Below are 17,655 nucleotides of genomic sequence, written 5' to 3'. Positions count from 1 at the left end.
TTATTGAGCTTAATGAATGTTGTTAAACTCTGAGAAATTCAGATACATTTATAACAGAATCAGATAGTTTTGACAATGAGTTAGGAACCAGTATTTCATTTTCTTGTTTGTGCCAATAGTCTCTGTGAAGTCGGCAGCATGAATTCAATGAACCATTAGTTAAGGGAAGTATCAGTATAACAGATTAATAGAATGCCTGATGTTTTTTTTTAATGGTTGTTAAAAATTGTAATTGGGAGAAATTTATGGTTTACGTATTATTAAATTTGGAGTAAAGTACATAAATGAAGGTTATTTGCTTAATTGACAGAATAAGATTGTTAGAGTCAAGGATATTAGATCTTTATTTGATGGTAATTGCAAAACTACTTGCTTGGGTGCAGGAAGTAACCTAATCCAACTCCAAATGGAGTTTTTTCCCTCTTCCAGTTAAAAGCAGAATTTCTTCCCCTTCCCTTCCCCTCCCTTCCTTCATATAATTTACTGTCAAATTAGCTAGCATACAGTGTGCTCTTGGCTTCAGGAGTAGATTCCCTTGATTCATCTCTTACATACAACACCCTGTGCTCATCCCAACAAGTGCCCTCTTCAGTGCCCATCACCCATTTTCCCCATCCCCCTGCTTCCATCAACCTTCAGTTTGTGCTCTGTATTTAAGAGTCTCTTATGTTTGTCTCCCTCTCCATTTGTAACTATTTTTTGTTTCCTTCCCTTCCCCCATGGTCTTCTGTTACGTTTTCACTCATATGTGGAATTTGAGAAACTTACGATATCTGTTAAAAACAGAATTTCTTTAAATGAGAAAAATCAGAATGTTTCATGTAAAACATACAAGTGTAGATTTAAACATTTTGCATATAATTCGCATCATCCTAGTTTGGGTACGAGAAATGGTACTCTTCTCTAACTCCTAACATAGAGCACAACTTCTGATCTAATTTGCTTTCCTGAATTCTATGTAGGACTTCTTTACTAGAAGGGTTTTTATTCTTCTTAAAAAATTTTTTTTTTCAACGTTTATTTATTTTTGGGACAGAGAGAGACAGAGCATGAACGGGGGGAGGGGCAGAGAGAGAGGGAGATACAGAATCGGAAACAGGCTCCAGGCTCTGAGCCATCAGCCCAGAGCCTGACGCGGGGCTCGAACTCCCGGACCGCGAGATCGTGACCTGGCTGAAGTAGGACGCTTAACCGACTGCGCCACCCAGGCGCCCCGAAGGGTTTTTATTCTTTTGCTAAGTATAGGCCAACAATTATAGAATTCTTTTTTTCAGTTCTAATTTTTTGTTTTATAAACTGTTGGCTGATAACTAATATGACGTGAGAAAAAATTTCTGGTAATTTTCCAGACTTTCCTGTTCAATTTGTGCTTAAGTATAGAATGACTAATTAGGAAAGGTATTTCTTGCTATTTTTGTAGTATATATGTGTCATATATACATATATATACATATATATATGTATATATATGTGTGTGTGTGTATGTATGATCAAAACTTCTGTTTCTTGCCTTATCCCTAACACTACTTTGCCATTTAATTCAGGTGCTTTAGTGTGGTATGTTTTATAGAAATAGTTTTGGAATAATACTGCCTGGTTTGGGTTTTACTCTAGGTTTTTCTGTCTTGGGTTGATTTTGTTCTGCATTTACTATCTTCCAGTTATTTATAATATTGGGCTAACTGCTTAGAACAGATCAGCCCTGAAAATAGAAACAGAATCCATGGTGATATGCAATTCAGCTTTCCACTTTTCAACACACATGTAGCTATTTTTTCTTTATTTCTGTATTTTTATGTTTCTATTAGCAGAAATGACCTCATTTGAACACTTCTGAGTAGTTTGTAATCAACTGAATTAACTGTTGAGAGACCCAAATTCTCAATGGGAACTCATTGTTACTTAAAACACATGCGCTGGGGCGCCGGGGGCCCAGTCAGTTAAGTGTCCGACTTCGGCTCAGGTCATGATCTTGCAGTTCGTGAGTTGGAGCCCTGTATCAGGCTGTGTGCTGACAGCTTAGAGCCTGGAGCCTGCTTTGGATTCTGTATCTCCCTCTCTGTCTGCCTCTCCCCTGCTTGCACTCTCTCTCTCTCAAAAGTAAACATTAAAAAAAATGTACTGACTGCACAATTTTTTTTTTTTTTTTGACAAAAAACTTGGGACTCTGATTAATTAGCATTTTTATATAAATGAATATGAGACAGCCATAGCAAAACAGTAATGTCCAGTGGACTATAGATTTAGGGTTACTTGGAAATTGTTTTCAGTGAGGAGTATAAAGTCATTTTTTTTTTAATGTTTATTTAGTTTTGAGAGAGAGAAAGAGTGCGAGCAGGGAGGGGCAGAGAGAGGAGGAGACAAAGAATCTGAAGCAGGCTCCAGGCTCTGAGCTGTCAGCACAGAGCCTGATGCGGGGCTAGAACTCACGAACTATGAGATCATGACCTGAGTTGAAGTTGGATGCTTAACTGACTGAGCCACCCAGGTGCCTCTAAAGTCATTTTCAATTTAACAAACTATAAAGTTTTATTTTTAGAATTTCATGTAAAAATAGGAGGTAGTTTTTCCATTTCCAGAATGTCATTTTATAATTTTTGTTCTGTGGAATTTTATGTTTTGTCCTTTTGTGTTCTGATTCTTTTTAAATAATTAATGGATTGCCAGAGGAGATTTCAAGTGATGAAGAGGAGACGAATGTAACTGCTCAAGCAATGCAGTCGAATAACGGAAGAGGTGAAGAGGAGGAGGAGGAGGAGGATGATTGGGATGAAGAAGTGTTGGAAGAAACTGCCCTCGAGGGATTCAGCACTCCACTTGACCTTGACAATAGTGTGGATGAATATCAAATTTTTACACAAGCTCTGCTAAGTATGTCTTTACTCCCTAAATTTTTAGATATTTTCTCTAAATTCTTTCTTTATTTCCTTCGGTTTAAAAATTGTTTTGGGAATTGTCCAAAATCAGTTTAGATGTTAAGTTTGGTTTTAGTTGTGGTGAGATGTCCAAATGGAAAAATCTGGGAGGCTTAGAGCATGGTTTTGCCTCAAGCACTAACTTGAGTTCTTGGTGTGGGAGTGAAGCCGAAACTGCAGGTACGGGGAAAATTTGGCGGAACATGGTAGCGTGTGAATAGAGGTGTTTGCAAAGATCTGGATTTTAGGGAGCATAGTAAAACCCCAGGAGGAAGAGATGGTGAAGGAGGTCGAGAATTGGGCAACACAGAGATTTGCAATGTCCCAACCTTCCTCTGATAGCCCCACATGGTTAGATATGGAGTGGGTACTCAGAAATAATCCTTTGCTGGAATAAGTTTGTCTCTTACTTTCTGCAATCATTTCATCGTAATTTGATCATGTGCTTTTGTTCTCTGTAATGATAATTTTCACTAGACTCTTATCTTTTTCTTCTTCTACACACTCCCCAAATGCAACAGCTGTGCAGAATCGGGATGCTGCCTGGTACCAGCTGCTGATGGCACCGCTCAGTGAGGACCAGAGGAGGGCGCTGCAGGAGGTGTATACCCTGGCAGAGCACCGGAGGACAGTAGCAGGTCAGCCAGCTGCATTCCCAGATTGGAGGGCATCAGCGTACCAGTAGTCAGTCTTATTAATGAGCAACCTTCTTACCTTCTTAATGAGCCTTGTGGCACATAAAGACTGTTTTAAAAATTGTTAGAGGCCAGCCTTTCAAGATAATTATTATTGTATGATTTTTTTTTTTTTTTTAAATCACTGATCATGATATCTTAGCTCTGCAAAACCCTGTGCATTAATGAGTGTCTTTTAGTGGTGGTGGTATTCATGTACTTACCCTCTGTTTTGGAGTCAGTTCACTTCATGAATTCTTATAAGGAGCTTGTCTTCCTGGAAAAGAAACACTCTTCATTTCTTTTGCTGGGATTTACATGTTAGTGATTCTTGTTGATTTTCAGTTTTTGACTTGGAGAAATTGTTCTATGCAGACATTATTATGGTCACTCCTAGAAAATCAGTGGAAAAAAATTTGTAATTACAAAAATACTTTAGTGGAAAACATGGAATAGGTACCTGGAATTTAGAACCTAAGTTCTTCTGCATAGATTTCTCTTGTCAGCCCTGCACAGAGTCGGTATCAGGAGAATTCTGGGTACACTTTCAGCAGTAGCCTATAGAACTATTAAAAAAAGCACTTTGCACCTTTTCATTTTGTCATTTTTCCTGGAAGTTGGGGGAGGTAAAGTTTTTCCATTTTGTTCATTTTTAGCAGTTTTTCTGTAATAGTAAACATAACTACTTACTGACATAGCCCTATTAAAAGCTGATACTCAGGGACTTCCAGGGAAGGTGGTGGAATGGGTGGATCCTGAGCTCACGTCACCCCACAGATACAACTAGGTAACGCTCACATCAGGGTAAATAACCCAGAAAATGACCCAGAGACGGCAGAACAAACTCTACAACTAAATGTAGAGAAGAGTCCACATCAGAGAGGATAGAAGAGTGGAGATGCAGTGGGGAGCTAAATGGACTACGGGTCTGTCCACTGGAGGGAGGGATCCGCAGGTGTGGAGAAGAGAGGGAACAGACCATCACGGTGCGAGCTTGCATGGGAAGATGAATCCCTATAACGTTTGGCTTTGGAAACCAGAGGGGCCAAATTTCATGAGTTCTGACAGTCAGCAGGTTCAGTTCTGGGAGAGTCTGGAGGGTGATAGGAAACTGAGTCCTCATCCCTTTAAAGACACAGCACAGCCAACAGCCTGCAGAAACACAGCATAGAAGCAGTACTTTGAAAAATGCCCGGGGCATACAAGAGGGAAATTATTTACTAATCTGTGTGTCCCAGAGAGACTGAGATTGCTGGAAGACTCCTCCAGGAACAAGGAGCTGGTGGGTGCCATTTCCCTTCCTTGCCCTCCGGCATAAACACTCAGACACCTGCAGGAACCAGCCTGGAGCCGGCATTCACTACCTAACTTGTTTATACTATGCCCCACCCTTTTTAGCTGGGCCTGCCTCAGTTCTGGTGCTGTGGGCCCCCTTCCCTAGAAGACCATTGCAAACTGCCAACACCATGCCTCTCTACTGTGCGCATTGTGGGGGTCTCAGTCCCAGCAGTGGCAGCTGGTCACCTGTGGAGGACGCAAGAACCTTATTAAAACTGTGCACCCTGCACCAAAAACTATAAAATACCTAGGGATCTAACCAAAGAGGTGAAAAATCTATACACTGAAAACTATAGAAAGCTTATGAAAGAAATTGAAGAAGACACAAAAAAATGGAAAAAGATTCCATGCTTCTGGATAGGAAGAACAAATATTGTTAAAACGTTAATACTACCCAAAGTAATCTACATATTCATTGCAATACCTATCAAAATAACACCAGCATTCTTCACAGAGCCAGAACAAACAATCCTAAAATTTGTATGGAACCAGAAAAGACCCTGAATAGCCAAAGCAATCTTGATAAAAGAAAACCAAAGCAGGAGGCATCACAATCCCGGACTTTAAGGTGTATTATAAAGCTGTAATCATCAAGATAACACGAACAGATCTGGCACAAAAGCAGACACTCAGATCAATGGAACAGAATAGAAAACCCAGAAATGGACCCACAAATATATGGCTAACTAATCTTTGACAAAGCAGGAAAGAATATCCAATGGAAAAAAAGACTGTCACTTCAGCAAATGTTGCTGGGGAAACTGGACAGCAACATGCTGTTAAGTGAACCTGGACCACTTTTTTACACCGTACACAAAAATAAACTCTAAGGGGATAAAAGACCTAAATGTAAGACAGGAAAATCCTAGAGGAGAAAGCAGGCAAAAACCTCTTTGATCTTGGCCACAGCAACTTCTTACTCAACACGTCTCCAGAGCAAAGGAAAACAAAAGCAAAAATGAACTATTGGAACCTCATCAAAATAAAAAGCTTCTGCAGAGCGAAGGAAACAATCATCAAAACTAAAAGGCAACCAATGGAATGGGAGAAGATATTTGCAAATGACATATCAGACAAAGGGTTAGCATCCAAAATCTATAATTTTTTTAATATTTATTTATTTTTGAGAGACAGAGTATGAGCAGGGGAGGGGCAGAGAGAGAGGGAGACACAGAATTCGAAGCAGGCTGCAGGCTCTGAGCTGTCAGCCCGGTGCAGGATTCGAACCCACGAACCGTGAAACCATGACCAGAGCCGAAGTCAGACGCTTAACTGACTGAGCCACCCAGACGCCCCAGTGTCCAAAATCTGTAAAGAACTTATCAAACTCAACACCCCAAAAACAATCCAGTGAAGAAATGGGCAAAAGGCATGAATAGACACTTCTCCAGAGACATCCAGATGGCCAACTGACACATGAAAAAATGCTCAACATCACTCATCATCCGGGAAATACGGATCAAAACCACCATGAGATACCACCTCACACCTGTCAGAATGGCTAACATTAACAACTCAGGCAACATCAGATATTGGCAAGGATGCAAAGAAAGAGGATTTCTTTTGCACTGCTGGTGGGAATGCAAACTGGTGCAGCCACCCTGGAAAACAGGATGGAGGTTCCTCAAAAATCCAAAAATAGAACTACCCTACAACCCAGCAATTGCATTGCTAGGTATTTATCCAAGGGATACAGGTGTGCTGTTTCGAAGGGACGCATGCACCCCAGTGTTTATAGCAGCACTATTGACAATAACCAAAGTATGGAAAGAGCCCAAATGTCCATCGATGGATAAATGGATAAAGAAGATGTACACACACACACACTCACAATGGAGTATTACTCAGCAATCAAGAAGAATGAAATCTTGCCAATTGCAACTACGTGGATGGAACTATAGAGTATTATGCTAGGCGAAATTAGAGAAAGACAAATATCATATGACTTCATTCTTATGAGGACTTTAAGATGCAAAACAGATGAACACAAGGGAAGAGAAGCAAAAATAATATAAAAACAGGGAGGGGGACAAAACATAAGAGACTCTTAAATATGGAGAACAAACAGGGTTACTGGAAGGGTTGTGGGAGGGGGGATGGGCTAAATGGGTAAGGGACATTAAGGAATCTACTCCTGAAATCGTTGTGCTATATGCTAACTTGGTTTTTTTTTAATTTACATCTAACACACACACACTGTGCACCCTGCCTCTGCATGCTTTGCAGATCGGTCTGGCCAGCCATGGTCTCCGGGGCAGAGACACATCCCCTCTGGCAGAGGACCAGCACCACCTTGTTAAAACTGCATGCCATGCTCTACCCACTACTTTCAAGAGCAAGAGATGTAGCTGAATTTCCTAACACAGAAACACAGAAAGTTACACAAAATGAGACAGAGAAATATGTCCCAAATGAAAGAAAAGGGAAAAACAATAGCAAGACACCTAAGCCAAACAGAGATAAGTAATATGCTTGATAGAGAAATTAAAGTAAGGGTCATAAAGATACTTGCTGGACTTGAGGTAACAGTGGAGGATTTTTAACAAAGAGAAAACATTGAAAAAGAACCAGTCAGAGATGAAGAACATGATAATTGAAATTAAAATTACAGTAAGTGGAATAAATAGTAGACTAGAGGAAACAGAATGGATCGGTGACCTGGAGGACAGAATAATGGAAATTAAGGTGAGCGGGTGAGAGGAAGACAAATTATGCAAAATGAGAATAGACTTAGGGAACTCAGTGACTCCATCAGGTTTGATAACATTCACATTATAGGGATGCCAGAAGAAGAGAGAAAAGGGGGCAGAAAGTTCATTTGAAGAAATAATAGCTGAAAGCTTCCCCAGTCTGGGGAAGAAAACAAATCCAGATCCAGGAGGTACAGAGATTTCCCAACAAAAACAACCAAAGGAGGTCCATTCCAAGATACATAGTAATTAAGATGGCAAAAAGTAGTGACAAAGAGAATTTTAAAAGCAACAGAGAAGGAGAAAGTTATGTACAAGGCTATCAGTGGATTTTTCAGCAGAAATTTTGCAGGCCAGATGCGAGCGACAAGATATATTTAGAGTGCTGGAAGGAAAAAAATCTGCCACCAATAATATTCTATCCAGCAAGGCTATCATGCAGAATAGAAGGAGAGATAAAGAGGTTCCCAGACAAACAAAAGAAATTCATGACCACTAAACCAGCACTACAAGAAATGTTAAAGGGGACTCTTTTAGTGGAAAACAAAAACCATGAGTAATAAAAGTAGGAAGCACACAAAAGAAAAATAACTGTATCTGTAAATACCAGTAAAAGACTCACAAAAGGATATAAAGTATGACACCATATACCTAATATATGCGGGTGGGGGGGGGGAAGGACAGGACTAAAGAATGGTTTCAAACTTAAGTGACCATCAACCTAACATAGACTGCTATATATAGCAGATGTTATATACAAACCTAATGGTAACCACAAATCAAAACCAGTAATATGCAAAAAATAAAGAGAAAGGAATCCAAGTATATCACTAAAGAAAGCCAGCTATGGGGAGGGAAGAGAGCAAGGGAAGAAAGGAATGGAGAAGAACTACAAAAATAACCACAAAACAAGTCACAAAATGGCAATAAATACATACCTATAAATAATTACTTCAAATGGACTAGGGGCACCTGGGTGGCTCAGTTGGTTAAGTGTCCGACTTCGGCTCAGGTCATGATCTCGTGGTTTGTGAGTTTGAGCCTTGCATCGGGCTCTGTGCTGAGAGCTCAGGGCCTGGAGCCTGCTTCGGATTCTGTGTCTTGCTCTCTCTCTGCCCCTCCCCTGCTCATGCTCTGTCTCTCTTTGTCTCAAAAATAAAACATTAAAAAAAACCCTAAAAAATAAATGGAATAAATTCTCTAGTCAAAGACTGAGAGTGATGGAACAGATGAAAAAACAAGACCCATCTATATACTGCCTTCAAGAGACTCATTTCAGACCCAAAGGCATGTGCAGACTGAAGGAAAAACAGTTATCATGCAAATGGAAGCAAAAAGAAAGCCAGGGTAGCAATATTTATATTGGGCAAAATAGATGTTAAAACAAAGACTTAACAAGAGACAAAGAAAGGACCCTACATAATTGTAAAGGGAACAATAAGAAGATAAAACAGTTGTAAATATTTATGCACCCAACATGGGAATATACAAATACATGAAACAATTCCTTTATTTGTTATTAACTGATAGTAATACAGTAATAGGAAGGGACTCCAAGACCCCCCCCCCCCCCATATCAAAGAAGAGATATCCAAACAGGAAATCAAGATGGAAATAATGGCTTTGAAGGACATACTGGATCAGATGGATTTAACAGATATATTCAGAACATTCTGTCCTAAAACGGCAGAATACACATTTTTTCAACTGCACATGAAACATTCTCCACAGTAGATCACGTATCAGGCCACAAAACAAGTTTTGACAAATTCAAAAAGATTGAAGTCATATGCATCTTTTCTGAGCAGAATGCTATGAAAGTAGAAATGAACCACAAGAAAAAACCTGGAAAGAACACAAGTACATGGAGATTAAATAACATGCTACTAAACAATGAATGAGTCAACCAAGAAATCAAAGAAGAAATAAAAAGATACATGGAGACAAATGAGAATGAAAACACAGTGGTCAAAGATTGTTGGGAGCAACAAAAGTCATTCTCAACAGAGAAGATAATAATGATACCAGTCTACTTCAAGAAACAAGAAAAATCTTAACCTTACACCCGAGGAAACAAGAAAAAAAGAACAAATCCCCAAACTAGCAGAAGGAAGGAAATAATGATTAGAGCAGAAATAAATGATATAGAAACTGAAAAACAATAGATCAATAAAACCAGGAGCTGGTTCTATGAAAAGATCAACAAAAATTAACAAACCTTTAGCTGTACCCATCAGAGAGAGAAAGGACTCAAAATCAGAAATGAAAGAGGAGAAGTAACACCACAGAAATACAAAGGATTGTAAGAGAATATTGTGAAAAATTATATGCCAATGAATTGGACAACCTATAAGAAATGGATAACTTCTTAGAAACATTGCCAGTACTGAACCAGTTCTCCCAAAACTGAACCAGGAAGAGATAGACTATTTGAACAGATCAGTTACTGGCAATGAAATTGAATCAGTAATCAAAAGACTCCCAACAAACAAAAGTCCAGGACCACATGACTTCACAGGTGAATTCTACCAGACATTTAAAGAAGAGTTAATACCTATTCTTCTTAAACTTTTCAAAGAAATAGAAGAGGAGGCAAAACTTCCAAATTCATTCCATGAGGCCAGCATTACTCTGATACCAAAACCAGATAAAGATACCACAAAAAGAACTACCAGGCCAATATCTCTGGTGAAGACAGATTCAACAATCCTCAACAAAATATTAGCACACTAAATCCAACACTATGTTAAAAAAAATCATTCATCACAATCAAGTGAGATTCATTCCCAGGATGCAAGAGTGGTTCGATACTTGCAAATCAACCAATGTGATATATCACATTAATAAGAGAAAGTATAAAAACCATATGATCATTTCAGTAGATGCAGAAAAAACATTTGACAAAGTACCACATCCATGCATGATAATAACATTCAACAAAGTGGTAGATGGAACATAGCTCAATATAATAAAGACTACATGTGAAAAACCCACAGCTAACATCAGACTGAATGGTGGAAAACAGTTTTTCTTCTAAGATCAGGAACAAGACAAGGATGTCCACTCTCACCACTTTTATTCAACATAGTACTGGAAGTTCTAGCCACAGCTTGAGACAAAAAGGGATAAAGGCATCCAAATTCATAAGGAGGAAGTAAAACTTTCACTATTTGCAGATAACATGGGATTGTATACATAGAAAACTTAAAGACTCCATTGAAGAACTACTAGAACTGATAAATGAGTTCATTAAGGTTGTGGGATACAAAATCAACATGCAGAAAACTGGTGCATTTGTATACACTAATCATGAAATGTCAGAGAAATTAAGAAAACCCATTTACAATCACACCAAAAAGAGTAAAATACCTAGGAATAAACTTAACCAAGAAGGTAAAAGACCTATAGTTTGAAAAGTATAAAACATTGGAAGAATGTTGTTAAAAAGTCCATACTACTCAAAGCAATCTACAGATTTAAGGCAATCCCTATCAAAGTACCAACAGTAGTTTTCACAGAACTAGAACAATCTTTTTAATTATTTTTAATGTTATATTTATTGGGAGGTGCAGAAAGAGAGGGAGACGCAGAATCTGAAGCAGGCTCCAGGCTCTGAGTTGTCAGCATAGAGCCCGATGCAGGGCTCAAACTTGTGAACTGTGAGATCATGACTGGAGCTGAAGTCGGACGCTTACCAAATGAGCCACCCATGTGGCCCTAGAACAAACAGTCTTAAAATTTGTGTGGAACCACAGAAGACCCCAAATAAAGCAGTCTTGAAAAAGAAAAAACTGGAGGTATCACAATCCCAGATTCCAAGGTATATTACAAAGCTGTAGTAATCAAGACAGTATGGTACTGGCACAAAAATAGACACACAGATCAAGATGAAGGACGGAAAGCTCATAAATAAATGCATAATTATATGGCCAGTAAATCTGTGACAAAGGAGGCAAGAATATGCAATAGAACAGAGTCTCTTCAATGGTTTTGGGAAAAGTGGACCACTTTCTTACACCATATACAAAAATAAACTCAAAATATATTAAGGACATAAATGTGAGACCTGGAACCATAAACTTACAGAAGAGAGCACAGGCAGTAATTTTTCTGACATCAGCTATAACAACGTCTCTCTAGATCAGTTTCCCGAGGTAAGGGAAACAAAAGCAAAAATTAACTGTTGGGATTACATCATGATAAAAACTTCTGCACAGCAAAGGAAACAACCAACAAAACTAAAACTACTGAATGGGAAAGAGATTTGCAAATGACAGTCCAGTAAATGGTTAGTGTAAGTTATTCATACAACATAACACCCAGAAAACAATCCATTTAAAAAATGGTCAGAACACTTGAACAGACATTTGTCCAAAGAAGATATCCAGATGGCCAACAGACAATGTAAAAAGATGCTCAACATCACTCATCATCAGAGAAATGCAAATCAAAAGCATGATGAGAGATCACCTTACACCTATCAGACTGGCTAGAATAAAAAACACAAGAAACAACAAGTGTTGTCAAGGATGTAGAGAAAAAGGAAACCCTATGCACTGTTGATGGGAATGCAAATTGGTGCAGCCACTGTGGGAGACAGTATGGAGGTTCCTCAAAAAGTGAAAAATAGAACTACCATATGATCCAGTAATTGTACTACTGGGTATTTAGCTATAAGGAATACAAAAACACTAATCAAAGATATGTATATGTATATGTACATGTATGTGTACATGTATGTGTGTATATATATGTATGAGTGTATATATATGTATGTATATATGTATGTGTGTATATATGTATACATATATATATGTATGTATATATATACACACACACACACACACCCCTGTGTTTATTGCTATTATTATTTACAATAGCCAATTGATAGAAGCAGCCCAGAGGTGAATGGATAAAGAAATTGTGTATATATATGTACAATGGAATATTATTCAGCTATAAATAAGAATGAAATCCTGTCATTTGCAACAATACGGATGGATCTAGACAGTATAATGCCAAGCAAGATAAGCCAGTCAGAGAAGGATAAGTGCCATATGATTTCACTCATATGCGAAATTTAAGAAACACATGGACAAAGGGGAAAAAAAGAGAGACAAACCAAAAAACCCACTCGTAACTAAAGAGAACAAACAGATGGTTACCAGAGGGGAGGTTCCGGGGGGGGGGGGGGGGGAGGGGGGGGAGGGGTGGGGAGCCGGCAAAATAGGTGAAAGAGTTCAGGAATATACTTACCTTGATGAGCAGTGAGTGTTGTGTGGAAGTGTTAAATCACTATATTATACACCTGAAACTAATATAACACTGTATATTAACTACACCAGAATTAAAACCAAAAAAGGCTAATGCTTGGTTGGGCAGGATAACTAATATCCTAAGTCACAGTCCTTCACAATGCTAAATATAAATAAATCTAGCTCATTTTAGGTTATTTCCAACTTTGTCACCTTAAATACTCTAATTTTGTCCCCTCCCTTTCTCTTGACAAATACTAGAGGCCAAGAAGAAGATTGAACAACAGGGAGGCTTCACGTTTGAAAACAAAGGAGTCCTCTCCGCATTTAACTTTGGGACTGTGCCCAGCAACAACTGAAAGAAGGAACATCAGCCTACCGAATGTCATCACTATATTTTCCTTCACCGGGGAAATGTGAAGGTCAAGGGGAGGACGACAGTGGGCTGCTTTTCAGCACCCTGCTGCTGTGCCGGATAACTGACATTGGGCAGCACATTTATCCACTCCCTCTTCCCCTTTGACCTTTCTCACCCTGAAATATATATTCTAAGCAGCTACTGTAATGTATGAAATTAAAGAAGAACAAAATCAGTGGACTGAAAAGGACAAATCCTATTCTCCAAAGGATGAATGACCAAGGTGGATTTAAAGGATTGAATTGCACGTCTCAGGTTTTTGCCATGCAGGATCAATGGATTTATGCGGATAACAGTGCCTTCTGTTGTACATGAATTATCTGAAAAATTTTTTTGGAGTGCATTGCAATTTTTTTTAAAGCATAAAACATATTTCTAGATATAATGTAAACCTTGGCTATTTGTTGACTTATTCTGCATTTTACTGTGTGATTTTACTGTTAGGCAGTTAGTTACAAGTCACTCTGGTTTCAAAAACATCACTGCTCCCCTTGCTCACCCTGCTGCTGGGGGCTGTCTTCAGGGGTTGTAACATGCACTGGCTCTGGTTTTTCATTGTATGTTTTGAGGCTTTCTTACTAAGTGTCTTATTCCCTCTTCCATCATATATTTGAGCCTTGAAAGGGGTGGTGTTTCTATTGGGGTCAGAAAATAGGAGTATAAATTCCATTTATAACCTAGTAAGTGAAGGACTCAAAAATTTCTTGGCAGCAAGTGGCAGGAACTCTTTAGTCATTGGAATTAACAATAAGTCCAAGTATATTCTGAATCATGTACTTCATTATGTAATGAATTGGTAATAATACAAAAGCACATTGAACTTCTGGGAGAAGGGTGCTACATTAAGCACGTGGTTTCTGGATGGGGGCTTGCATTTTCAACAACTTATCATTCCAGCTATGTTGGACCTGGGTCCAAAACATTTTCTAACCTTTTATATCTAGAAAAAATGACCCAAATGAATTTAACTTCTACTTCTCACACATCTGAATTTTCTCCTACCTAATTCATTCTAGCCTTTATTATAGCTCAGTTTGGCTTGTTATATTCTTCAAGGGTTGGGATATTGGTCACTCTTCAATGGTAATGATGCCTACAGAAAATATTGCAGATGGAGGCTGTGGCTCTTCTTATGAACAGATTCAAGACTAGAACATGGATCATAGTCTTTTCGTACAGTAAAGTGAAAGTGTATTTTCAAAACTTAATGTATTACTGGATGTGATACAGTTTTCCATTTTTGTGAAATGTCTGCAGCTTCTATTTCCCCTCAGTTACTGGAGGAATTTTCTCCAGGTGCTTCCTATATTACCATCCCTTGTTAATATTAACTCTTTTTAGCATTTTAGGTTATTTAAGTAGTTTTTACAGAAGTAGCCTAAGAAGCCATGAGTTTCAGAGCTAAATGGTCCCTTGCTTTCCTCTGTCCCTCTCTTCCCAAGGCATTGATATTGAATGTGCCAGCTGACAGAAGAGACAGATGGCACTGGGGGGACATTTTAGATATCTTAAGCTTTGAAACTCTTCTTCTCCACATGTCTAAAATGGTTTCTTTTAACATAAATATGCCTTCACACTGGATTGTAAAAGGCATGTGATTTTATTTTTGTGAGGTATTGTCTTCTACAGTATTAAAGGGAAACAGATATTAATGTGTATCATCCTATCTTGTTTTTGAAGCCAGGGTAGTTGTATAATTTTGTTACCAGCAGTGCTAACCTGAATGTGATCTGGTTACCTTGGAAATGCAGGAACTTATATGAATGTACTGTAAAATAAAACATGGACTGATTCCCAGGATTCTGAACCCCTCTGTGTGAAATCTCCTGAAATGTGGAGGTGCTTTAAGCAGGTGATAAAAATCCTTATTTGGGGGCAGGTGGAGCAAGGTAACTGTTGGCCTGGAAGGGTAACAAGGGCTCATCAGGAGTGGGGAGCGGTTGGGAGCTAGAGCCCATCTCATAAATTGTGGTATCCCGATGAGAAAGATACAAACTCTGAAAAAGCTAAGGCCATTAAGCCACAGCAGGACTTTGAAGGAAAATAAAAAGGGTGCTGGAAAGAGAGCCATTTTCTGATAGACTGTCATCAGATTAGGAGAGGTCAAAGTTGAGTGGAACGGGGACTTCCAGGGAAGATGGCAGAGTAGAAAGATCCTTACCTCACTTACTACCATGAATACACTTAGATAAAATCCACATCAGTGTAAACAACCCAGAAAATGACCCAAAGACTCGCAGAACAGACTTTCACTGCTTAATGTAGAGAAGAGGCCACTTCAGAGTGTAGGAAGGGCAGCAATGCAGTTAGAAACCAAACCGCCTCTCAAAACTGAGGAGGGGAGGGAGGCACACCTCAGGCATGGATAGAAGAGACTAGCAGGCTCTACATCCAGCACCCCAGGCATGGGGGATCCACCATGGGAAGATGAATCCCCATAATTTTTGCCTTTGAAAGCCGGAAGACTTAACTTTGTGAGTTTTTACGATCAATGGGGCTCAACGCTGGGAACTTTAAAAATCATCGGGCTTTGCTCAGAGCAAGAGGGCAAGAGGACACTGAGTCCTCACCCTTAAAGAGACAGCATAGCAAACAACCCTATTGAGATATGGCATAGAAGCAGCAGTTTTAAAAATGCCTGGGATATACAGGAAGATATATTTACTAATCTCAGAATGTGTGCTGGAGGGGCAGGGATCTTCCATTTCTCCAAGAACAAAAGAGCTAGCAAGCACCATTTCTCTCCTCTGCCCCCTAGCCTAGATACCTGCAGCAACCAGCGTAGCATGGACACTCTCCATCTAGCTTTGCTAACAAGTGTACCCATCTCCCCCCCAAACCACACTCAGAAGTCCATCCGAAGCAGTGCCACAAGCTTGATAGTATGAAAGCAGCCCTGGCCAGCACCACTCCGAAATGACTCCTGCCCTGAGGAAGGGTGAGGAAAACCATACATACCAGTCCAAATGTGCCAGCAGTGACTGTGTGAAGATATGTGGTCTGACTGCAGGCCCTACCCAGCAGTGAACATCTCAGGGTTCAACATAGGGAGAGTGCCCTGCAATTGGGTGCTACTTTAGCTCTGGCAAACACCTGGTCTGGCTCAACTCAAGCCCAAGGTATTCCCCGTACTGGCCCATTGACACAGGGACCAAACCCTACCCACAATAGTCAGTGACAGCCATTGCGGACAACTAGACTGAAAGCAAATGCAGCTTAGCCACAATAGGGTGCATGCAACGCATATAGGAGACGCCCCTGAAGCACCTGTTTCTGTAAGTGGGGTCTCTGCACTGCAGGGCACCACAGGGCCTCTTTTTCTTAAGGGCAATACTTTCAGGAGTAGGAGACATAGCTCATTTTTCTAACACCCAGAAACAGTCCCAGAGAGTTAGACAAAATGAGACAGATGATTTGTTCCAGATGAAAGAATAGGACAAAATCACAGCAAGAAAGCTAAACAAACAGAAATAATATGCCTGATAGAGATTTTAAAGTAGTGGCCATAAAGATTCTCATCAGATCTGAGAAAAGAGTGGAGGACCTCAGTGACACCCTCAATGAAGAGACAGAAAACATAAAAGAGAACCAAACAGAGATGAAAATCTCAATAACTGAAATGAAAAATTGGAATAAGACCAGAGAAAGCAGAACGGATCAGTGACCTGGAGAACAGAATAATGGATGGACAGCAATCATGATGAACAGGAGAAAGAAAAAAGAAAAAATGGGACTAGATTAAGGGGACTCAATGACACTATCTAGCATAACATTTACATTATAGGGATCCCAGAAGAAGAGAGGGAAAGGGGCAGAAAATTTATTTGAAGAACTAAGAGCTAAAAACTTCCTCAATCTGGGGAGGGAAACAGAAATTCAGATCCAGGAGGCACAGAGAGCACCCAACAAAATCAACCCAAGGAGGTCCACACCATGACACATAGTAATTAAAATGGCAAAAAGTAGTGATAAAGAGAATTTTAAAAGCAGCAGGAGAAAACAGTTACAGGAAAGAAAACCCCTTAAGGACTATCAGGTGGTTTTTCAGCAGAAACTTTGCTGACCAGATGGGAGTGGCATGATTTATTCGAAGTGTTGAAAGAAAATAACCTACAACCAAGAATACCTTATCTGGCAAGGCTATAATTCAGAATGGAAGGAGAGATAAAGAGTTTTCTACAAAAACAAAAGTTAAAGGAATTCACCGCCAGTAAACCTTAGAGGAAATCTGAAAGGGGATTCTTTGAGTGGAAAGGGAAGACCATAGGCAGGAGTAGGAAAAATAGAAAGCACAAGTCCAATCAGTAAAATCAAGTATATCTATAAAAATCAGTCAAGGATTCATAAAATAAAAGGATTTAAAGT

The 17,655-nt window shown here is 39.4% G+C and overlaps 1 protein-coding gene across 4 annotated transcripts in view; it reads left to right on the top strand.

The window, feature by feature from the left end:
• Positions 1-15,090, top strand: part of IPO8 (importin 8) — an 85,476-nt gene extending 70,386 nt beyond the window's left edge. For 3 of the 4 annotated variants that reach the window (XM_045462498.1, XM_045462499.1, XM_045462500.1), the window contains 3 exons: positions 2,668-2,871; positions 3,437-3,553; positions 13,134-15,090. In XM_045462498.1, coding sequence (XP_045318454.1) covers positions 2,668-2,871; positions 3,437-3,553; positions 13,134-13,231 — 419 coding nt within the window. In that variant the 3' untranslated portion in view covers positions 13,232-15,090. Of the gene's footprint in view, positions 1-2,319; positions 2,332-2,667; positions 2,872-3,436; positions 3,554-13,133 lie in introns of those variants that run through there. The other variant, XM_045462501.1, reaches the window with a different exon arrangement.
• The last annotated feature ends 2,565 nt before the right edge of the window (positions 15,091-17,655 follow it).

The sequence above is a fragment of the Leopardus geoffroyi genome, chromosome B4 (assembly GCF_018350155.1).
Source record: "Leopardus geoffroyi isolate Oge1 chromosome B4, O.geoffroyi_Oge1_pat1.0, whole genome shotgun sequence".
Lineage (NCBI taxonomy): Eukaryota > Metazoa > Chordata > Mammalia > Carnivora > Felidae > Leopardus > Leopardus geoffroyi.
This window is presented reverse-complemented; position numbering and strand designations above follow the sequence as displayed.